Raw genomic sequence first — 25,445 nt, forward strand, 5'->3', positions numbered from 1 at the left:
TAGGAGTTCGGAATGCCGCCTGATGGTTTTTTTGCTACTGCTGCTGCTGCTGCTAAGTCACTTCAGTTGTGTCCGACTCTGTGCGACCCCATAGATGGCAGCCCACCAGTGTCCCCCATCCCTGGGATTCTCCAGGCAGGAATACTGGAGTGGGTTGCGATTACCTTCTCCAATGCATGAAAGTGAAAAGTGAAAGTGAAGTCGCTAAGTTGTGTCCGACTCTTCATGACCCCATGAACTGCAGCCTACCAGGCTCTTCCGTCCATGGGATTTTCCAGGCAAAAGTACTGGAGTGGGTTGCCATTGCCTTCTCCTGATGGTTTTCTGAATGAATGACAGATGAATAGAGACTTATGACTGATTGGTTTTCTCGATATGGAATTTCCATTTTAATAAAGAGAAATATTTTAATAGTGCGATCAATTGCATAAGTTAGATAGGATGTTGAATTCCAAGGTATTTTGCTTAACTTTACAACACAGATTTTAAAACCTGGAATAGCAGACTACAAAGGAACTTTCTTGATCATCTGATCTAAGTCCATTATTTTATTTAACAGCAAAATGAGACCCAGAGACTTACCCTAAATTAGCTTTAGCAACTGGATTAGAATCCTTTTCTCCAATGCTGTGTTCCTTCCATAAGATGGAAGTCAAGGTAATATGATTTAGAGCAAAGATGCTGACAATCCAGTTTCATTGCTGTCAGTTACTATGTATTTCTAGAAAAGAAGCTTAACTACTCTGTCTCAGTTTTCATATTTTGAAATAGGAAAAATATAATTCTTAACTCATGGTGGTGTTATGGAGATTAGGTGAAATGAAAAATCTAAAATAGCACAATATGTAGCACATTAAATGCCTGTTAGTAAGTACTATTATCATTTTTACCTAATAAGCATATAGATAAGATATATTTCAGGGAATGATATAGAATATTTTACTATTTTTAATGAATTAGAAATTCCCATAATACTGCCATATGTTGTAGAATAACCTAATACTTCTACATCTATTTGAGAGAAAGGGTAGAAATGCCCATTAAACCTTCAAAGAGTTTTATCTCAGCTACATTTCTATTTGGGCTCCATGAAGTGCAGAATCTTATATAAAGAGCGAAACTGAAATTCCACTTGCTCTAACCATCATGAGATGTTTTGCCTTAAACTTTGTAAACAAGTTTCAACTTTATTTAAAAGTAAGGATTGAGAGGATTTCATCATGTACAGCTTATCTAAAATCAAACTATTATTTCTGTATGTGGAAACAGAACTCTGTTCAGAGATATTCAGTTGGAAATAAACTATCTTGGTGTAAGTACAGAAGTACAAGATAGGAAAGAACATCAAGATGAGTGAAAAGGATTTGAAAAGAACAGAATAAGAAAGCTTAGAAATAACAGAATAAATGTCAATATCAGGTGTGGGGAAATAGATGGGCAGAAGAGTCCTTGGATGAATAAGAAGGAAATGATTTTACTATGGCTGGCTGTGCAGGGCACATTTGGCAGCGTTTTTGAGAAGGCACAATGTATGCAGTGCTGGCCTTCAAAGCTAAGACCCAAAAGTGTTTAAGACATAGTCCTGACATTCAAGGGGTTTCACCAATAGAGAAGATACATGCATCAGAAGGAAATTATCAGTGCAACGTTGCAACTGGTAAGTGCCACAGAGACTCAGTGAATAGTCATGAAAATTCAGGTGTCCAAGAACAGTGATCCCCAAACATTAGTGTGCATCAGAATCCCCTGAAGGACTTGTGAGAATACAGACTACTGGACCTGGCTCTAGAGTTTCTCATCCAGTAGGTATGAGACCCCGGTTTGATTCCTGAGTCAGGAAGATCCACTGGAGAATGGATAGGCTACCCATGCCAGTATTCATGGGCTTCCCTGGTGGCTCAGCTGGTACTGCAGTGCGGGAGACCTAGGTTCAATCCTTCGGTTGGGAAGATCCCCTGGAGACAGGAACGGGTACTCACTCCAGTATTCTGGCCTGGATAACTCCATACACTGTATAGTCCATGGGGTAGCAAAGAGTTGGACATGACTGAGTGATTTTCATTGCTCCAGGATGACTTCAGAGAAGAGAAGGAGGAGCTAAATGAGAAGTACAGAAGTATACATTCAAGAAAAAAAAAGTGATCAATTCATCTTCAAAGTTTTATAGAATCTACCTCTTTCATCTGTGTATATCTGATTCACAGTATACCTCTTTCATCTGTGTGTCTATAATTGTGCCTTTTGACACTGCCTAAGATTATGCCTTCTCTTGTGTCGTTGGATCTAGAGGGTGTTTGCTATGACCAGTGTGTTCTCTTGGCAAAACTCTATTAGCCTTTACCCTGCTTCATTCCGTATTCCAAGGCCAAATTTGCCTGTTACCCCAGGTGTTTTTTGACTTCCTACTTTTGCGTTCTAGTCCCCTATAATGAAACACAACAGAAGACTCTACACATGGACATCACCAGATGGGCAACACCGAAATCATTTTGATTATATTCTTTGCAGCCAAGATGAAGAAGCTCTATGCAGTCAGCGAAAACAAGACCAGGAGCTGACTGTGACTCAGATCATGAACTCCTTATTGCCAGATTCAGACTTAAATTGAAGAAAGTAGGGAAAACCACTAGACCATTCAGGTATGACCTAAATCAAATTCCTTATGATTATACAGTGGAAGTGAGAAACAGATTTAAGGGACTAGATCTTATAGATAGAGTGCCTGATGAACTATGGACTGAGTTTCATGGCATTGTACAGGATACAAGGATCAAGACCATCCCCATGGAAAAGAAATGCAAAAAAGCAAAATGACTGTCTGGTGAGACCTTACAAATAGCTGTGGAAAAAAAAAAAAGAGAAGCGAAAAGTGAAGGAGAAAAGAAAAGATATAAGCATCGGAATGCAGAGTTCCAAAGAATAGCAAGGAGAGATAAGAAAGCCTTCCTCAGTGATCAACGCAAAGAAATAGAGGAAAACAACAGAATGGGAAAGACTAGAGATCTCTTCAAAAAAATTAGAGATACCAAGGGAACATTTCATGCAAAGATGGGCTCGAGAAAGGACAGAAATGGTATGGACCTAAAAGAAGCAGAAGATATTAAGAAGAGGTGGCAAGAATACACAGAAGAACTGTACAAAAAAGATCTTCATGAGCAAGATAATCATGATGGTGTGATCACTCACCTAGAGCCAGATATCCTGGAATGTGAAGTCAAGTGGGCCTTAGAAAGCATCACTACGAACAAAGCTAGTGGAAGTGATGGAATTCCAGTTGAGCTATTTCAAATCCTGAAAGATGATGCTGTGAAAGTGCTGCACTCAATATGCCAGCAAATTTGGAAAACTCAGCAGTGGCCACAGGACTGGAAGAGGTCAGTTTTCATTCTAATCCCAAAGAAAGGCAATGCCAAAGAATGCTCAAACTACCACACAATTGCACCCATCTCACACAGTAGTAAAGTAATGCTCAAAATTCTCCAAGCCAGGCTTCAGCAGTATGTGAACCATGAACTTCCTGTTGTTCAAGCTGGTTTTAGAAAAGGCAGAGGAACCAGAGATCATATTGCTGACATCTGCTGGATCATTGAAACAGCAAGAGAATTCCAGAAAAATATCTATTTCTGCTTTATTGACTATGCCAAAGCCTTTGTGTGTATCACAGTAAACTGTGGAAAATTCTGAGAGAGATGGGAATACCAGACCACCTGAGCTGCCTCTTGAGAAACCTATATGCAGGTTAGGAAGCAACAGTTAGAACTGGGCATGAAACAACAGACTGTTCCAAATAAGAAAAAGAGTACATCAAGGCTGTATATTGTCACGCTGCTTATTTAACTTATATGCAGAGTACATCATGAGAAACACTGGGATGGAAGAAGCACAAACTGGAATCAAGATTGCCAGGAGAAATATCAATAACCCCAGATATGCAGATGACACTACCCTTATGGCAGAAAGTGAAGAGGAACTAAAAAGCCTTGATTCAAGTGAAAGAAGAGAGTGAAAAAGTTGGCTTAAAACTCAGCATTCAGAAAACTAAGATCATGGCATCCAGTCCCATCACTTCATGGGAAATAGATGGGGAAAAAGTGGAAACTCAGACTTTATTTTTTGGGGCTCCAAAATCACTGCAGATGGTGATTGTAGCCATGAAATTAAAAGACGCTTACTCCTTGGAAGGAAAGTTATGACCAATCTAGACAGCATATTGAAAAGCAGAGACATTACTTTACCAACAAAGGTTTGTCTATTCAAGGCTATGGTTTTTCCAGTGGTCGTGTATGGATATGAGAGTTGGACTGTGAAGAAGGCTGAGTGCTGAAGAATTGATGCTTTTGGACTTTGGTGTTGGAGAAGACTCTTGAGAGTCCCTTGGACTGCAAGGAGATCCAACCAGTCCATTCTAAAGGAGATCAGGCCTGGGTGTTCATTGGAAGGACTGATGCTAAAGCTGAAACTCCAATACTTTGGCCACCTCATGCAAAGAGTTGACTCATTGGAAAAGACTCTGATGCTGGGAGGGATTGGGGGCAGGAGAAGAAGGGGGCAACAGAGGATGAGATCGCTGGATGGTATCACCGACTCGATGGACATGAGTTTGGGTGAACTTCGGGAGTTGGTGATGGACAGGGAGGCCAAATCGCATGCTGCGATTCATGGGGTCGCAAAGAGTCAGACACGACTGAGCGACTAAACTGAACTGAACTGAACTGAACTGAAGATTATGCCACCATTCCTCATTGCTGGTATTTTTGTAACAGCTTCTAAAATAATTTTCCTATCTATTCACCCCAAACTGCCCTGCAAGCTGCTGCCAGAAATATATTTCTAAAGCACAAATGTGAACATGTTACTCCTGTGATGAAAACTCTTGGGGCAACTACCAGATCGCTCAGGGTGATGTTTACATTCTCAATTTCAACATGCCTTGAGTCTCCTATAGCCATGGTCCTTTCCTTTCTCAGCCTTCGCCACTTCACTGTCTTTTGTAATCCGTTCTTTTTTCCAGATCCCTCCTGTAGAATACCGTGTACATTCTTATTCATATGCTGTCACCTTTATTATCCAGCAAATATCTTATTTTTCAAAACCTAGCTCCAGGGTCAACTCCTACTGGAAACTTCCTCCTCTGGTGAATCTATAAGCTACCAGTGATTGCTATGCTTATGCACATTAAGCAGTTTTAATGTTGTTACAGTCTTACTTTAGAAGTTTGATGTCATCATAAATAAACTGAGAGTTCACTAAAGACAGGGAATTGCTGTTCTCAAGTTTGTAACTCCAGCACTTAGTACTTGAACTAAACAAGTATTAACCAAATGAATAAACATAAGATAAATGGAGAAATGAGATAAAGAAAAATAGAGTAGACCCTTTTGTTTAGGGGTATATATGGAGTAGTGAGATATAGGATTCTTACCCAAAGTAAGTTCAAAGCAGTTGTGGATACCAGATTAACAAATTTTTATTTCAATCTTCGCTTGTTGGGAATGCATGAAGACTTTTAAATATCATTGTAATAGTCAAAGCACTATTTCCAAAACTGATTTAGAGAAAATATGTATAAAGATGTAGAAAAGAGAAAGGCTTATGGTGAGGAACTAAATGATGTTTAGTGGCAATGTTTCAGATGTAGATTAATTAGAGCCTTCACTAGGGAAGTGTTGGGAGAAGAGAAGGGAAGAATCAGATGCAAAATATAAGGATTAGTCATTAAGATCGGGTGATTGAGTGGATAAAAGAGGACAAAGGAGGAAGCCGGAGTAACTGGCAGACTGATGATTTACTAACAGAGTAAAATTCAAAGTCAAAGGGAGAGTATGAGATCATTAATTTTGTTGGACACACATTAGCCGGCATCCAGAAAGCTGCTGTTAAAACTCCAACGTGTTACATTAACCTCCTGATCTCAGTCTAGGTCTTCAACTCTCCAGTACCGAGCAGAGCCTATTGAAGAAGGGATACAGACAAGCAGGGTTAAAATAAAGCAGAAAGTCAGATCGATTATGATTCCTAGCTATTCTGGTGTCAGCTTTGGTCAGAGATATGCTGCAATAACGTGAGACAGACCAAAACCAAGCAGAGAAGGGCCATGTGAATGAGTGAGGGAGGCCTAGAAATGGAAGGCCAGTGGGGGACAAACTTTATTTACTTTCCCACTGTACTGAGAACTGGTCAGGGAATTACCTCGGGCAAATTCAGAAAAATGAACAAGTATATTAAGTCAATTACTGTTTAGCCTCAGAACCTTCTGGGCAAATATTCAGAAATGCCCAAGCATGAAAAAAGTCAGAGGCAATCTATAACAACCCTTCTGGGCTTCTTTTTTTTTTTTTTTTTTTTCTGCCTTTAATCTTAGAAAGGCAAGTAAATGATTGCAAGAGATAGAAGAAAAAACAGCTATACCACTTATTCATCTCAGTTTATTAGCTAATAGCAAAGTAAGTCTTCATAGATGGATTATTTTTAGTGCTGCCAGTTTGGAAATATAGACACATGCCTCAGTAGTTATTAAGCCTTGTGGAAAAGGCTCTCTAAAATAAACCTTTACATCATATGATTTCAAAATTCATTGTTCACTGTATTACCAGCTAAATAACAAGTGAATATATTAGAAAGTGGGTCATTTATAACTGCCAACACCTCCTGCTTTGATTTCCTGTTGGGTAGATATGGTCCACTGTGCAACCAACTTTTAATTCCTTTAGCATTCTACTTTTGAGCAGTAGCCTTGACCAAAGAATACCCTTTAGCCCTATTTTCTCCTTAAAAATGACCAAAATGGAATTTAAAGTTGCATCTTGGCTCCAATGAACAGAAAAGAATTACAATACATCCACAGTTCTATTGATTGTATTATATTAAGGGTCTCGCTCTGTTTATGGGATTCATCTTTCTGAAAGCAAATCTGCTCACCTGCAGACCAAAAATCTTCCTGGTATTATTTGGCTCATGTCCCTTTTTATTTAATATAAGATATTATTGTGTAATATGAGTGTGGGGGTGCCTGATAGTTTCAGCTCTTTTTCTAGCAATCTTTCCAAACTGTAAGATATGTGTAATATAGTTAAATGTCCTTATAATGAGATTATGCAGTGAGATTGTTCCTACTGGTCTTTTACACATAAAATAATTATGGTCATTCCTATTTCAGGTAAAGACATTTTGCTAAGAAGAAATTGATTTTTATGTAACAGAGCTTCTTTGTAGTTTGCTCTAACCAAGATTAGTACTTGTTATAGCAAGTAGCTATTAACTTCAGTCCTTTTATAAAAAGATACATTTAAGTAATTACCATTACTAGCTTCTTGAGAAAATTGTGTATAATTTAGTCACTTACATTATATGTACAAAGTAATTTGGTAGTTGATGAAATGGTTAACTCGTGTTTGTGACTCTTGCAGATCCTACAGAGCAGGTGACAATACAAGTGCTGCCATCAAAAAATGCCATCAAAGAAGGGGACAATATCACTCTTAAATGCTTGGGAAATGGTAACCCTCCTCCTGAGGAGTTTTTGTTTTACTTACCAGTAAGTGATTCAGGATTTTTACTTGAGCTAGACTGCAATCATTCTGTCCTATTGTTTGGCAGTTGGCTGACGTTAAGAATTGTATGTTCTTGGGCAGCTTAAGTGAGAAAGGATGTTATTCTTGGAGACAACGGACACCTATGGAATGTCCTTTAAAAGTTTTTTGGCATATGCCAGTGTTCTTGCCTTTTTTTATTCAATGTTAAGTGGAATCAGGGACAAAGAGGAGAAGAGCTGATCATAGGAAACCATAATGGTAGAAACTCAAAGTCTCATTATCCAAATAAACTATAAAAATCTGCTCTTCATAAGCAGACAAATATAAAATGTAGAATGATGATAGCAAATGGTTTGATGTGGATTCTAAATCCGCACAGAGGGTGTTCCTGAACACGTCCCTGAATTTCCAATATAGGGACACTTGTGTTACCCATTATATTTAGCTTGATAGAGGAAAGCAATGGGCTATATCTTGCCATCATACATGGTCATGAAGGGCCATTTTCTTAACTTTTATCAGTATTGGAACTGAAAGAAGTGATGTCTAGAGGATAATTTGGCTGTGTTCTAGATGTCATAGTGCTGTGGAGCCAGACTAGATGAGAGCTACGTCTGAGGACACTTGCTTGCTCTCCCACAGCCTTCTCAGGTTTGTGTTTGAGAAAATTTTCCTTTGGGAGAAGCCATATGCAACTCTTACTATGTTTACTGCAGAGGTCTGTTCATAATGCCATCCACTGCATTGTTCAGTAATGCTTAAGACTATCAACCACTGATTACTCAGAAGACAAGTATAAGTGATTTCTTTTTACTTTAAGGAGCTTTCCTAGTGGCTCAGATGAAAAGAATCTATGTGCAATGCAGGAGACCCAGGTTCAATTCCTGGGTCAAGATCCCCTGGAGAAGGGAATGTCAACCCACTCTAATATTCTTGCCTGGAAGATTCCCTGGGCAGAGGAACCTGGTAGCCTACAGTCCATGGGATCACCAAGAGTTGGACACGATGGAGCAACTAAACTTTTCAGTTTCACTTTTATACTTAAATGTTGACAGATGATTCTATGTATCCTAATAAATTGACATAGTGTTTTTGCCTGATATGCAAATGAAAATTTTAAACTAATTATGTTTCTACGTTGATTTTCAGGGTTTACAGAGCCAAATTTGTGTCTCAGTTTTAGCAGTCACTATGTTTTTTGTTAATATATACTCCCAATACTTAAAAAAAATTTTAAATTCTTAGTTACTAGTTCTTTTTTCTTTTAAAAATTTATTTTCTCCTCTCTTCCTTCCTTCCTCCCTCCTTCCCTCCCCTTCTACTTCTCTTCCTTCCTTTCTTTTCTCCCTCCTTGCTTTCTTTCTTTAATTTGATATATGTTATGTTTTCTTTTAAGCTCTCTCAAATCTTTTTGTCAAATTAAGAGATAAATGTAAAAATAAAACATTAGCTATTTTTAAAATTTTACTTTAACACAAGCCATAATGTCAAAATATATGCCATCAGTACAATGCAAATTACCTTCTCAATATCCTTAGAATCAAATTATCAGTTATTTTCCCAGGATTCAGATCATACAAAATCTAATATCATTTTTCCAATTGAAGAAACACATTCCTTTTTTTTTCTTATCTGAGAAAAATGTCATTTTTATCAACAAATACAACTGTTCTTATTGTAGCTACCAAGTATAATCATCTGATGTTTTTACCTCTAACAAAAGGGACAGCCTGAAGGAATTAGAAGTTCAAATACTTACACACTGACAGATGTGAAACGCAATGCGACAGGAGACTATAAATGCTCCCTGGTAGACAAAAAAAGCATGATTGCTTCAGCAGCCATCACAGTTCACTGTAAGTCAATTTATTCTTCTTTACTAACTTCATTTGAAAGGCCTTTTTCTCATAGTCTAACTCTGCTGTCTTTTCAAATAAATTGTACTCTTAAATAATGTGATTTCAATAGATATACTAGAGACCATCAGAGTGAACCCAAATTTGGTCCTGCCATTAGAGTGGTAACATCTGCATATCTGATGTTACCCTTTGTCCTACAATATTAAATTTGCCCTGCAGTGTTAAAATCTTGAACGGATCTAATAATTGTAACTGTTGGCAGTGATAAACCTCTGTCTTCTATCTAAATGTCTTCAATTGGTGGTATTAACAAAATTCATCTGCATCTTTTTTTTTTTTTTAATATTCTTTGACATTGCTCTCTTTGGGATTGGAATAAAAACTAACATTTTCCAGTGCTGTGGCCGCTACTGAGTTTTCCAAATTTGCTGACATGTTGAGTGCAGCACTTTAATAGCATTATCTTTTTAAGATTTGAAGTAGCTCAGCTGGAATTCCATCACCTCCACTAGCTTTGTTTGTAGCAATGCTTCATAAGGTCCACTTGACTTCACACTTCAGAGTGTTTGGCTCTAGGTGAGTGATACCACACTATTGTGGTTATCCCGGTCATTAAGAACTTTTTTGTATAGTTCTTGTGTGTAAGTTCAAACTACCACACAGCTGTACTCATTTCAAGTGATTCTGCTCAGTATCCAAGAAAGGCATCAGCAGTGTCTGAACTGAGAACTTACAGATTTACAAGCTGATGTTAGAAAAGGCAGAAGAACCAGAGATCAAGTTGCCAGCATTTGTTGGATCATAGAGAAAGCAAGGGAATTCCAGAAAAAGCATCTACTTCTGCTTCACTGACTATGCTAAAGCCTTTGACTGCATGGATCACAACAAACTGTGAAAAATTCTTGAAGAGATGGGAATGCCAGACTACTTTACCTGCCTCCTGAGAAACCTGTATGCAGGTCAAGAAGCAACACTTACACCTGGACATAAAACAATGGATTCATTCCAAATTGGGAAAGGAGTACATCAAAGCTGTATATTGTCATCCTGCTTATTTAACTTATACAGAGTACGTCATGCAAAATGCTGCACTGGGTGAATCACAAGCTGGAATCAAGAATGCTGGGGGAAATATCAACAACCTCAGATATGCAGATGTTACCACTCTAATGGCAGAAAGTGAAGAAGAACTAAAGAGCCTCTTGATGAAAGTGAAAGAGGAGAGTAAAAAAGCTGGCTTAAAATTCAACATTCAAAAAATGAAAATCATGGCACACAGTCCTATCACTTCATGGCAAATAGATGGGGAAACAATGGAAACAGTGACAGACTTTATTTTCTTGGGCTAAAAATCACCTCAGATGGTGACTGCAGCCATGAAATTAAAAGATGCTGGCTCCTTGGAAGAAAATCTTTGACAAATCTAGACAGTGTACTAAAAAGCAGAGACGTTACTTGGCAGACAAAAGTCTATATAGTCAAAGCTATGGTTTTTCCAGAAGTCATGTATGGATGTGAGAGTTGAACCATAAAAAAGGCTGAGTGCCAAAGAATTGATTCTTTTGAATTGGGGTGCTTGAGAAGACTTTTGAGAGTCCCTTGGACTACAAGGAGATCTAATCAGTCAAACCTAAAAGAAATCATCCCTGAATATGCATTGGAAGGACCAATGCTGAAGCTGAAGTTGCAATACTTTGGCCACCTGATGCGAAGATCCAACTCACTGGAAAAGACCATGATGCTGGGAAAGACTGAAAGCAAAAGAAGAAGGGGGCAGCAGAGTATGAGATGTTTAGATAGCATCACAACTAAATGGACATGAATCTGAGCAAACTCTGGGAGATAGTGAAGGACAGGGGAGCCTAGCATGCTGTAGTCCATGGATTCACAAAAAGTAGGATGCAACTTATCAACTAAACAATAACAACAATACATACACCTTAAAATAACAAATTGTTTTATATTTTAAGTTAATATTAGAGTATTCTTGAAGTTTAAAAGGTTTTCATTTGGCCTAGAAAAGTATAGATTAAGTATCTTTTTTAATTTACAGAGTACTCTTAATCCCTCAACCCAAGCAACACAAAGTTGAATAGACTCAACTTTGGAGGAGGAAGTAGATACCACCAAGAATTGCTTAATGGTCTCTGTACAGAAGGAGAGAAATTTTCTGGAAACATAACTTGAAAATCACCCTGAACATACTTTTTAACCCTCTTTTATACACCAGATGCTCCAAAAGTTATATTTATTCCAGTAGATTGAAAATAATAAATATATATAGAAAATAGACCTTTATTTCAATTCTTTTTTTTGTAATTCCTGACTGACTATATTACTGATGTACCCAATGCATTGTAGAAATAGGAAACTAATTTGAACTTCTCCCTGGTGACACTAGAATTCACAGCGTTCTTTGGGCAAATGTCAGTTTTGCTTAGAGATATAGATCAAAGTTTTTAGTAAGTCCATTGTACCCAACAACACCTCTAACCATGATCCATTATAGTAAGGTTTCTCTAGACATGATCCATTATAATCCCATTAATTATGAGTGTTTCTTTGTTTCAAAATGGAAAGAGATGTTAGAAACTGTTCTGAGAAAATGTTTCTAAATCTTTCACTTTACCCATAATGCTCAGAAAACATGTAGGAGAGGAGTTAAAACTTTGAAGGAGATGTAAGGCAGTACATTGGGGAATAGAGTAACCAGCCGGTTGCTTTTGAGTGTCTCATGTTGGGAGCACACCCTGGAGGGCACTGTGGTGACAGTCAAATATTAAGATTCACAACCAAGCTACTTCTCTGTTGGCTCATTTTCATGTTGAACAGATCAGAATGTGTCTGGCATCAGGGGCGAGTTAGAGAGAAAGCAGCAACTTCTCAGACAACAACTGTGCTACCTTTTCTCTGAGAACTATTCTGTCCTGGGATCATTTATCCAGTTTGCTCTATAGGTAAAAAGAAGTGAAGTGAGCGAATATAACCAGTAGATAGAATTGCCTGTGGAATAACTTTCTGTAATCATTGCTCATGAGATCTTTGGACCAGTAACCAATAATCCAGTGCTTAGAGATGGTTCAGTGTGGTTATGTTTAAGAGATACTAGCTACTCAGAACCCACCTGGATATCAGGCAGAAAGGAAGAGAGAGCAGAAGGATTAGGTAAAAGGCTTGGCTGCAGCTGCATAATAACTCAGTGATCAGCTGTGGTTAAAAAAAAAATTAAAAGCATGCAACAGTTTAATTGAATTTCAGCACAATTTAATTATATTTGATTTAAATACATTTAGGTTTTGCAAGGTAGGCTCTAACACTGGGCTTTAAAGCCTGTATTGCTCTTTAAAAGCTAAAGTAGTGAAGAAAGTGAGAGTCACTCAGTCGTGTCGACTCTTTGGTACCCCATAGACTATACAGTCCATGGAATTCTCCAGACTAGAATACTGGGAATGGGTAGCCATTCCCTTCTCCAGGGGATCTTCCCAACCCAGGATTGAACCCAGGTCTCCTGCATTGCAGGTGGATTCTTTACCAGCTGAGCCACCAGGGAAGCCCAAGAATACTAGAGTAGATAGCCTATCCATTCTCCAGGGGATCTTCCTGACCCAGGAATTGAACTGGGTCTCCTGCATTGCAGGTAGATTCTTTACCAGCTGAGCCACCAACATTGCAAGTAAATCAAGATTTTCCTCTAAATTACATGAAATGAACCCTGGAGAAGGAAATGGCACCCACTCCAGTATTCTTGCCTGGAAAATCCATAGACAGAGGAGCCTGGAGGCCTATAGTCTATGGGGTTGCAAAGAGTCAGACACAACTGAGTGATTAACACTTTCACTTTCACATGAAATTAAAACATAAAAATCCTATCTTAACCTACTTATCCTAAATTGTTTCCAAAACAGCAAGATTTGTTTTCTTTTCATAGATTACTAAAAGGAGTGGATAGAGAAGTGCCCACCAGCACTTGCATAGGATAGCAAAACAGGCCTCTCATCAGGCTTTCAGTCCACAGAATCATAGTTGCTGAAGTACTAGTGCTCTGCTGATTCATTCACGTACAGATTCTTCATCTGAGCTTTCAAAGTCCATCATCATTCTTTAAAATAACTTCTTCTGTCTTCTCACCTGCAAGTTATCTGTCCAACTAATAAAAGATTTAACTCGACCTGCATTGAATTTTCATCTAAATATAACTCAACAAAATAGTCTAAGGAAACTCCACTTTTCTATGTGATAATGTATATTTTTATATTAATGAGAAACTGAGAAACATGCTTCTTCACTTCATTCAACAATAGTTTTTGAAGGACTACACTGTGGCAGGCACTGTGGATACACAGTGACAACTCAGGTCATGGTCCCTACCCTCATGATGCTTATAGCCTAGTAGGTGAAACAAGTATTAAAAATAATGTTGCAAACAATCAACAAATTGTGATTATAACATGAAAAACCAATGGGAAGGACAAGGTGCAATGGCAAATCCCCACTGCCATAGGATAGAGTCCCAACTCTGTATGGCAGTCTTCCCAGGTGGTGCTAGTGGTAAAGAACATGCCTGCCAGTGCAGGAGACTTAAGAGATGTGAGTTCAGCCCCTGGGTAGGGAAGATTCCCTGGAGGAGGGCATGACAACCCACTCCAGTATTCTGGCCTGGAGAATCCCATGAACACAGAAGGAGCCTGGCTGGCTACAGTACATAAGGTCATACAGAGTCAAACACGACTGAAGCAACTTAGCACACATGCATACAATAACTCTAATAATGTCTAATAAGCTTTGTCATCTCTGAATATTTATTGAACTAATAAATGAATACATCTAAATCACCAAATTGAAATGGACTTCCCTGGTGGCTCAGACAGTAAAGAATCCACCTGAAATGCAGGAGACCCGAGTTCAATCCCTGGGTTGGGAAGAACCCCTGGAGAAGGGAATGGCTACCCAGTCCATAATTCTTGCCTGGAGAATTCCAAAGACAGAGGAGCCTAGCAGGTTACAGTCCATAGGGTTGCAAAGACTAGTACTTTCACTTCACTTAGTATGGCAAGCATAGTCCTTCATAGGCTAGCCTTAATTACTTGTATAGGTTTATCTTCCATGTGTTTTAACCACTGATGCCATTTTACTCACCATTGTGAAATCCACCACCCTCTCTCACCTCTTTGCCTTTGCTTATGTGGCAGAAGTTTTACCAACATCTCCACTTATCAAAGCCCTTCTCAACCATCAGGGGCCTCAAACAGATATCACCTCCCATACAAAATCTTTATTACTGCCTTGAAACCCAGTTTGGTTCTGTTCTCCACTCTCCTGTAAGTCTTCGCTTGTACCTCTGTCTGTAGCCTTTACTCTAGTTTTTCAGCAAATGTTTCTTGAGCTCCTAATCTATAACACATTTACCACTAGGTACTGATTTCATGCTGCTATGTAGTGTCATCACATAGTTGAGTGCATATTACCTCTACCTCAAACTGTGAATTGTAAGCTCATTATCCACCTCAGTATCTCCTGTCAGTGCTTGAAACATAGTAGCTGTACAATAAAGGTTCTATTGAACTGGATTTCCCCTATACAAATCATACTATGACAGTAGTTTTTTATAGAAATTACTTTCCATCTTAAAGATTATACTTCCTTAGATGTGTTTATGCTGTGTTTTTAAAAAACGGTGTCTGCTGACAATGTACCTAACAAATCTTATTTAAAACTTCAACTGGGAAGAACAAGACGGTGAGGAGTAGGGGGATGTGGAACACTTCTCTCTCCACGGATACATCAGGAATACACCTTCAGACACAGAAGTGCATGCAGAACACCAGCTGAGAGCAGATTAGAAGTACCTGACCAGTGGAAAAGAATATATAAAACCACGCCAAGCTCAGTAGGATGAAGGAACTAGGGGAAAAACCAGGAGTGGTAGAAGGACTGGACTTTCCCTTCTTGGGTAGGGGAACTGAAGCAATGGTCGATCCCTACATCAAAGCAATTGTCTGAGTCAGAGGAGAAGTATTTAAAGCTGAGAGTGAAACAGCTGATCTGTGGCAGTTTAAATGGAATGAGAATCAGACAGTCCTTGCTGCAGCCTTACACACCCCAGACAGGATGCTGGTCCCCTGGAAGGTGCAGTGGCTGGGAGCTGGGGTTTAGAGATTGTGGAGCAATCCCAGAGCAAGGGATGCTGTTCACTGCAGAGAGACAGATCGAGAGGATGTGAGGGAAGAGGTCTTGGTGGGAAATGCCAGTGGAGGAAAGCCAGGCAGCCATGGAAGCAAGGCAGTAATGCCGAGTCACACGTAGCGGGTGGAGCCATCACCATAGCCTTTCTCCCCACTTGCCAGCATCAGCAGCTGAACGATACAGACGCTGGCCCATCAAACACCTGACGCACTGAACTACAAAGTAGGACCCCACCCAGGTGCAGAACTAGAGTAGGACCCCAGCCAGGGGGCCCCTCTATATGCCAAACAACACAGAAGGACCCAAGGCAAGGGAACCCACTAAATGCCTGAATGGGTGGAACTACGGAGAAAGACTGGCCAAAGAGGCCTTCTGATCGTCAGCTACAAGAGGCTCGAAAAAAGACTCTTATCGGGCCATAATTCCTGCAGGGAGGCAGTCCGTGTCCTGCACAGTTGGCACTGCCAGGGTCCCCGCAAGGCAAACACCTGTGCCACCTTCACACTCAACTCTCACTGGGGCAGAACTGCCACAGGCAAAAAAAGTCTTTTGTCTATGCGCATAGGGTCACTTCAGTCCTGTCCAAGTCTTTGAGACCCTGTAGACTGTGACCTGCCAGGCTTCTCTGTCAGGGAGGGGAATCCTCCAGGCAAGAATACTGGAGCATATTGGCCAATACTGGTTGCCATACCCTTCTAGAGCACTATATTCCCTGCTGCCCTAGCTGCCAACTCCTCTGAGTACCTGGTGCTACCAGAACCCCTGTGACCCAAGCAGCTGCACCACCTCCACCTGGCCCTCACAGGGACAAATCCAAGTCCTCCAGGGCAGCCTCAAGAACAAACCTCAGTGGATGACCCACATGTAGAGGTGGAAATAAAACCACAATTGAAACACACAGGCAGTGTGGCTAAGGAAGACCCAAAACCTTCCCACCAGCTGTGCAAGCTACAGACTAAATCCACACAATCAACTAGGCAGACTCTGTCTATGGAATATATAAAAGGTCATTGAGAGCTTCCACAAAAGAAAATGCACTAGTTCTAATAGAAGGAAAAGGCAATGGCACCCCACTCCAGTACTTTTGCCTGGAAAATCCCATGGATGGAGGCGCCTGGTAGGCTGTAGTCCATGGGGTCACTAAGAGTCGGACACGACTGAGCGACTTCACTTTCACTTTCTGATAGCTGTGGACATTGGAGGCAAGAACACACAGGAGTAGGACCAGAATCTGAGTTGAATCTGAGTTGCCTTGCCCAAAGCAGGTCCAGAGATCAGCACAGTGTTGGAAGGCATTCTAGGGAGGTAAGGTAGACTGTGACTCCCAGCAAGAGTAAGGACCCTGACAGCAGTGACTCAAGAAAAACATTTATTATTCTTATGTTTTGACTTGTTCTGTAGAATCTTTTGGATTTTTTTCTTTTTGTTTTCCTTTTTTGAACCCCCTCTGTTGTAGTCATCTATTTTATTGGCACTATGAAATCCAATTAAGCTTTTGAGATTTTTGTTTTCTCAGTCACATTTTTTTTATTGTTATAAACCTCTGCCTCTATGTTGGGCTTTTGCCGTTCTGTGGAGTTTTCCTTTTTTTTTTTTCTTTTCTCTTTTTTTATTTTTAATTTTTTAAAACTACTATTATTTTTTCTACATTTATTCCTTTGTTTGCTTTTCCTACTGTTCTTTTCCCCTTGCTAATCTTTAAGATATATAAATCTTTTTTACCTACTTCTATTTAATTTTGCATATCTATTTTTTCTTTCTTTCCTTTCTGCTCAACATATTTGTTAGTTTTATTTTCATTGCTTTATTCCCCAATTGGCACTTTGCTTTAGTTTTGTTTTCCAGTTTGTGCTTTAGTTAGTTTTTTTCTGGGAGACATAATTTTTTATTTCCTTTTTTTGCTGGGTCAATCGACTGTACTTTATTTTGTTGGACTGTTTTGATTTTGCTTATAGGTGTATATGTATATATTCAGTCACACTTTTTATTTTTGTTATAAACCTCTGCCTCTACATTGGGCTTTTGAAGTTCAGTGGTTTTCCTTTCTATTTTTTTTTCTTCTGTTTTTCTTGGTTTGTTTGTTTGTTTTGTTTTCCTTTTCTCTTTTTAATAATTCTAAATTTTAATTTTTTTAAACCTGTTATATTTTCTCTACATTTATTCCTTTGTTTGCCTTTCCTACTGTTCTTTTCCCCTTGCAGTTAATCTTTAATAAGTATAAATCTTCATCTACCTCTGTTTAACTTTGCATATCTATCTTTTCTTTCTTTTCTTTCTTTCCTCTCAACATATTTGTTAGTTTTGTTTTCATAGCTTTATTCCTCATTTGGCACCTTGCTTTAGTATTTTTTTTTGAGTTTGTGCTTTAGTTAGTTTTATTCTTAACTGGTAAATATAATTTTTTATTTCCTTTGTTTGCTGGGTCAATCGACTGTACTTTATTTTTGTTGGACAGTTTTGACTTTGCTCATGGGTGTATATATATGTGTGTGTATATTCTATTATTTTAATTATTATTTGCCTGATTTTGTAACTGCCATTTGTCCGCAGTTCATCTTTGAGTTCTCATTTTTTGATATCTGTTTTAATCTCACTTAATGCCATAAAAAGCCACTTGTGGAATCTTCTTTTCTGATTAGAGATCAAGCCCTGAGCCTTTGGAATGGAAGCACTGACTCCAAAACCTTAGACTACCAGGGAACTAACCCTAAGGAGTATCAAATAGTGAGAACTCACACAAACAAACCACTTAAATACAAGACCCAGCATCACCCAACCACCAGTAGCACCCTGTGCAGGACACCTCATCTAAGCAACAAACAAAAAAATAATACAAACCCAATCATCAGCAGAGAGGATTACCACCTCACTCAGCCTAGCCCATCAGAGGAAAAAAACAAACAAACAAAAACTCAGCACAAATCCCACCCTATAAGAAGCTTTCACAAACCACTGGATCAACTTTAGGATGGCAGAAACCAAAAGGAAGAAAGAATTCAACCTTCTTGAAGGAAAGAATTCAACTTTCCATGAAGCCTTGGAAAAAGAGACCTCAAACACAATAAGTTAAAAATAATAGTAATGAAAAGGCAGAGAAATACTACACAGATGAAGGAACAAACTAGAAACAGAGAAGTACAAATAAAAGAAGAGGAAATAGGCTAACTGCTTGAAAAAGAATTCAGAATAATGATAGTAAAGATGATCAAAAATATTGAAAACAAAATGGAGAAAATGCAAGAATCAATTAACAAAGACCTAGAAGAATTAAAGAATAAACATACAAAGACAAACAGCACAATTACTGAAATCAAAACTACTCTAGAAGAAATAAATATCAGAATATCTGAAGCAGAAGAATGAATCAGTGAGCTGGAATATAAAATGGTAGAAATAACTTCTGAAGAGCAAAATAAAGTAAAAAAGAATAAAAGCAACTGAGGATAGTCTCAGAGACCTCTGGGACAATATCAAATGTACCAACACTCAAATTATAGGGGTCCCGGAAGAGGAAGAGAAAAAGAAAGGATATGAGAAAATTTTTGAAGAAATTATAGTTGAAAATTTCCCCAACATGGAAAAGGAAATAGTCATTCAAGTCCAAGAGACACAAAGCGTCCCATACAGGATAAACCCAAGGAGAAACATGCCAAGAGACATACTAATCAAACTAACAAAGACTAAATACAAAAGAAAGAATATTAAAAGCAGCACAGAAGAAGCAACAAGTAACATACAAGGGAAACCCCATATGCTTAACAGCTGATCTTTCAGCAGAAACTCTACAGGCCAGAAGGGAATGACAGGATATATTTAAAGTACTGAAAGGGAAAAATCTTACAACCAAGATTATTGTACCCAGCAAAAATCTCATTTAAAATTGATGGAGAAAGAAAAAGCTTTTCAGAGAAGCAAAAGTTAAGAGAATTCAGTACCACCAAACCACCTTAACAACAAATGTTAAAGGGACTTATACAGTCAAGAAATACAACAGAAGAAAAAAGATCTACAAAATCAACCCCAAGCAATTAAGAAAATGGCAACAGGAATATATATCAGTAATTACTTTAAATGTAAATGGATTAAATGCTCCAACCAAAAGACACAGACTGGCTTAATGGATACAAAACATGACTCATATATATGCTGTCTACAAGAGACCAACTTCAGGCCTAAAGACACATATAGACTGAAAATCAGAGGATTGGAAAATATATTCCATGCAAATGGGAAGCAAAAGAAAGCTGGAGTAGCAATCCTTATATCAACAAAATAGACCTGAAAATAAAGATTACAAGAGATAAGGAAGGACACTACATAATGATCAAGGGATTAATCCAAGAGGAAGACATAAAAATTGAAAATATTCACCCAACATAGGAGCACCTCAATACATAAGACAAACACTAACAGACATAAAAGGAGAAATTAACAATAACTCAATAATAGTAGGAGACTTTAATATGCCACTCACACCAATGGACAGTTCATCAAAACAGAAAATTAATAAGAAAACAAAAGTCTTAAATGATACATTAGATGAGATGGATCTCATTGATATCTTCAGGACATTCCATCCAAATGCAGAAGAATACACCTTCTTCTCAAGTGCACATGGAACATTCCCCAGGACAGACCACATCTTGGGTCACAAATCAAGCCTCAGTAAATTTAAGAAAATTGAAATTGCATCAAGCATCTTCTCTGACCACAATACTATGAGACTAGATATCAATTACAAGGAAAAAAGTGCAAGAAACACAAACATATTGAGGTCAAATAACACATTCCTAAGTAACCAACAGGTTACCAAAGAAATCAAAAGGGAAATCAAAAAATTTCTAGAAACAAATGACAATGAAAACATGACAACTCAAAACCTGTGGGATACAGCAAAAGCAGTTCTAAGAGGGAAGTTTATAGCAATACAATCCTACCTCAAGAAATAAGAAAAACATTGAATAGACAACCTAACTTTACACCTAAAACAACTGGAAAAAGAAGAACAGAAAAATCCCAAAATCAATAGAAAGAAAGAAATCATAAAGATCCAAGCAGAAATAATGGAAAAAGAAACAAAAGTAGTAAAGATTAATAAAACTAAAAGGTGGTTTACTGAGATGATAAACAAAATTGACAAACCATTAGCCAGGATCATCGGGGAAAAAAAGAGAGAAGAATCGAACAACACAATTAAAAATGAAAAAGGAAAGGTTACAACAGACAATGCAGAAATACAAAGGAGTATAAAAAGCTGTTATGAATATCTATATGGCAATAAAATAGACAACCTGGAAGAAATGGACAGATTGTTAAAATAGTTTGATCTTCCAAGACTGAACCAGGAGAAATAGAAATTATGAACAACCCAATTACAAGCACTGAAATGGAAGCTGTGATCAAAAATCTCCCAAAAAACAAAAACCCAGGACCAGATGGCTTCACAGGAGAATTCTATCAAATAGAGAAGAGCTAATGCCTATCCTTCTAAAACTCTTTCCAAAAATTGCAAAGGAAGAAACACTTCCAAACTTGTTCTATGAGGCCACCATCACCCTAATACCAAAACCAGACAAAGACAACACACCCACACAAAAAACTATAGGCCAATATCACTAATGAACAAGATGCAAAAATCCTCAAAAAATTTTATCAAACAGAATTCAGCAAAACATCAAAAAGCTCATACACCATGATCAAGCTGGGTTTATTCCAGGGATGCAAAGGTTCTTCAGTATACACAAATCAATCAATGTGATACACCATATTAACAAATTGAAAGATAAAAACCGTACAATCATCTCAATAGATACAGAAAAAGCCTTTGACAAAATTGAGCACCAATTTATTAAAACTCTTCAAAAAATGGGCATAGAAGGAACCTACCTCAACATAGTAAAGGCCATATACGATAAGCCTACAGCAAACATTATTCTCAGTGAAAAGCTGAAAGCATTCCCCCTAAGATCAGGAACAAGACAAAGGTGTCCACTTTTATCACTGTTGTTCTACTTACTTCTGGAAGTCCTAGCTACAGCAATCAGAGAAGAATAAGAAATGAAAGGAATCCAGATCAGAAAAGAAGTAAAGCTCTCACTGTTTGCAGATGACGTAATACTGCACATAGAAAACCCTAATGATAGTAGCTGAAAATTACTAGAGCTAATCAGTGAATTTAGCAAAGTTGCAGGATACAAAATCAATGCACAGAAATCACTTGCATTTCTATATATTAACAATGAAAAAATCAGAAAGAGAAATTAAGGAATCAATCCCATTCACCATTGCAACAAAAATAACTAAATATCTAGGAATAAACTTACTGAAGGAGATGAACTGTACACAGAAAATTATAAGACACTAATGAAAGAAATCAAAGGTGATGTAAACAGATGGAGAGATATTCCTTGTTCCTGGGTAGGAAGAATCAATATTGTGAAAATGACTATATTACCAAATGCAATCTACAGATTCATTGTGATCCCTAGGAAATTACCAATGGCATTTTTCACAGAACTAGAACAAAATAGTTCATGATTCATATGGAAACTCAAAAGACCCCAAATAACCAAAGCAGTCTTAAGAAAGAAGAATGTAGCTGGAGGAATCACCCTTCCTGACTTCAGATATACTACAAAGCTACAGTCATCAAGACAGTATCGTACTGGTACTAAAACGGAAATATAAACCAATGGAACAAGGTAGAAAGCAAAGAAATAAACCCATGCACATATGGGTACCTTATTTTTGACAAAGGAGGCAAGAATATACAATGGCACAAAGACAGCCTCTTCAATAAATGGTGCTGGAAAAACTGGGCAGCTACATATAAAAGAATGAAATTAAAACAGTTCCTAACACCATACACAAATATAAACTCCAAATGGATTAAAGGCTTAAATATAAGACCAGAAACTATAAAAATCTTAGAGGAAAACATAGGCAGAACAATTGATGACATAAATCAAAGCAAGTTCCTCTATGGCCCACGTCCTAGAGTAACAGAAATAAAAACAAAAGTAAACAAGTGGGACCTGATTAAACTTAAAAGCTTTTGCACAGCAAAAGAAACTATAAGCAAGGTGAAAAGACAATCCTCAGAATGGTAGTAAATAATAGCAAATAAAACAACTGACAAAGCATTAATTTCCTCACACAACTCAATACCATAAAAACAAACAAGCCAATCAAAAAGTGGGGAAAAGACCTAAACAGACATTTCTCCAAAGAAGACATACACACATACAAGCACATGAAAAGATGTTCAACATCGCTCATTATTAGAGAAATGCAAATCAAAACTACAATGAGATATCACCTCACACCAGTCAGAATGGCCATCATCAAAATGTCTACAAACAGTAAATGCTGGAAAGTGTGTGGAGAAAAGGGAACCCTCTTCCACTGTTGGTGGGAATGTAAATTGATACAGCTACTATGCGAGACAGTTTGGAGATTCCTTAAAAAACTAGGAATAAAACCACCATATGGCCCAGCAATCCCACTCCTAAGCATATAGCCTGAGGAAACCAAAATGAAAAAGACACATGTATCCCATTGTTCACTGCAGCACTATTTACAATACCTAAAACATGGAAGATGTCCATAGACAGATGAATGGATAAGAAGTTATGGTGCATATACACAATGGAATATTACTCAGCCATAAAAAGGAATGCATTTGAGCCAGTGGTAATGAGGTGGATAAACCTAGAGCCTATTATACAGAGTGAAGTAATTCAGAAAAGGAAAGATAAATATCATATTCTAATGCATATATATGGAATCTGGGAAAATGGTACTGAAGAATTTATTTTCAGGGCAACAAGGAGAAACAGACATAGAGAATAGACTTATGGACCTAGGGAGAGGGGAGGAGAGGATGAGATGTATGGTAAGAGTAACATGGAAACTTACATTACCATATGTAAAATAGATAGCCAACGGGGATTTGCTGTATGGCTTGGGAAACTCAAACAGCGGCTCTGTATCAACTTAGGGGGTGGGATGGGGTGGGAGATGGGAGGGAGGTTCTAAAGGGAGGGGATATATGTATACCTATGGCTGATTCATGTTGGAGTTTGACAGAGAACAACAAAATTCTATAAAGCAATTATCCTTCAACAAAAAAAAATAAATTTAAAATTTCCACTGCAAGAGAAATGGAATAGCATTTTTTAAAAATATCTAGCTACTGTAGTCATTTCTCTCTGAGGGAACATGTAAATACTTTATGATATCTTAGTTTATCACCTGCTATCTAAATATACTTGATTTCCCATGGTATATCTTATCAGTTCTTTTCATAATATTTACTTAGTCATCATCTTTCTTTATTTTCTTCCAGAAGTGATTTAAGAATTTTTTTCTGAAGGTGATAGACCCCAGATGAATACTTACATGCATTCAAAACATCAATCATGTTAACTGCATATAAATGCATAATCAATTAAATTGACCATTTGCACTTGTCCAAACTGGTCTGAAAGCTGGCTTGAAAAACTAGAGCGATTATTGTACACTTGAGTTATTTCAGTCACATAAATCACTTTTGAATTTCAAGTAGAGTTAGCAGGAGTTTTTCTTTCTTTCCTCTATATTTTTCTCCAAAAATATTTTGACTGTCTTACTTTCTGGAGTTGTATTTAAAGCATATTTTTATGCTTCACAGATTTGGATTTGTCCTTAAACCCAAGTGGGGAGGTGACCAAGCAGATAGGCGATGCTCTGCCTGTGTCATGCACAATATCTGCCAGTAGGAATGCAACTGTGGTGTGGATGAAAGTAAGTAATATTCTTGGTAATGTTCCACTTTTGGACTGACTCCTTTTAGGCTTCTCTTGTAATATTCATGTGTAATATGTATATACACCCAAACTCATACTCTCTTTGTATATGTAATAATAAAGATTACTATAATAAAATTTAGAGGTACTCAACATCACTATGGCATCCATAATTGTTGCTCTGAAACTTAGTTTGGGGCATTAATTTAATTATGTGTATCTACTAAATAATTATACACATATACACATGCATATGTGGCAACCCAATCCAGTACTCTTGCCTGGAAAATCCCATGGACAGAGGAGCCTGGTAGGCTACCGTCTATGGGGTCACAAAGAGTCGGACACAACTGAGCGACTTCACTTCACTATGGACACACACACATGTACAGTTATATATTTTAGCAATTTCCAGTGTGTTTTAACCCATAATGCTGTTAACAGTGTGTTTATAACAACCCTGTGAAATATGCAAGAAAATGGTTAGTTCCTTACATTATTTGAAAGAACTTGAAGTGAGAGAAATCAGAGAGCTCATAGGTGACAGAGTAGAGGATCAGGCTCAGGCCTTACCGAGCATAAACACCACACTTTAGTGACATAACCTTCTGCCTTTCTGGAGACTGACCTTAAGTGTCTGAATGTGGGCTCCATGAATTAGTAGCAATCTCTTTTCACCCCTGCGCCATAGTAGAACACTTGGAACATACTAGGAGCTTTGTCTGTATTTCCTGAGTGTTTTAGTTCAGTTTAGTTCTGTTGCTCAGTTGTGTCCGACTCTTTGTGACCCCATGAACCTTAGCACGCCAGGCTTCCTTGTCCATCACCAACTCCTTGAGTTTATCCAAACTCATGACCATTGAGTCGGTGATGCCATCCAACCATCTCATCCTCTATTGTCCCCTTCTTCTCCCCCTTTCAGTTTTTCTCAGCATCAGGGTCTTTTCAAATGAGTCAGTTCTTTGCATCAGGTGGCCAAAATATTGGAGCTTCAGCTTCAACATCAGTCCTTCCAATGAATATTCAGGACTGATTTCCTTTACAATTGACTGGTTGGATCTCCATGTAGTCCAAGGGACCCTCAA

The 25,445-nt window shown here is 38.0% G+C and overlaps 1 protein-coding gene across 4 annotated transcripts in view; it reads left to right on the top strand.

The window, feature by feature from the left end:
- ALCAM (activated leukocyte cell adhesion molecule) overlaps positions 1-25,445 on the top strand; it is a 232,352-nt gene that overhangs the window by 178,535 nt on the left and 28,372 nt on the right. For all 4 annotated transcript variants that reach the window (XM_069579189.1, XM_069579200.1, XM_069579178.1 and 1 more), the window contains exons 7-9: positions 7,407-7,534; positions 9,256-9,388; positions 24,246-24,358. In XM_069579189.1, coding sequence (XP_069435290.1) covers positions 7,407-7,534; positions 9,256-9,388; positions 24,246-24,358 — 374 coding nt within the window. The remainder of the gene's footprint in view (positions 1-7,406; positions 7,535-9,255; positions 9,389-24,245; positions 24,359-25,445) is intronic.

Source organism: Ovis canadensis, chromosome 1, assembly GCF_042477335.2.
Source record: "Ovis canadensis isolate MfBH-ARS-UI-01 breed Bighorn chromosome 1, ARS-UI_OviCan_v2, whole genome shotgun sequence".
NCBI lineage: Eukaryota > Metazoa > Chordata > Mammalia > Artiodactyla > Bovidae > Ovis > Ovis canadensis.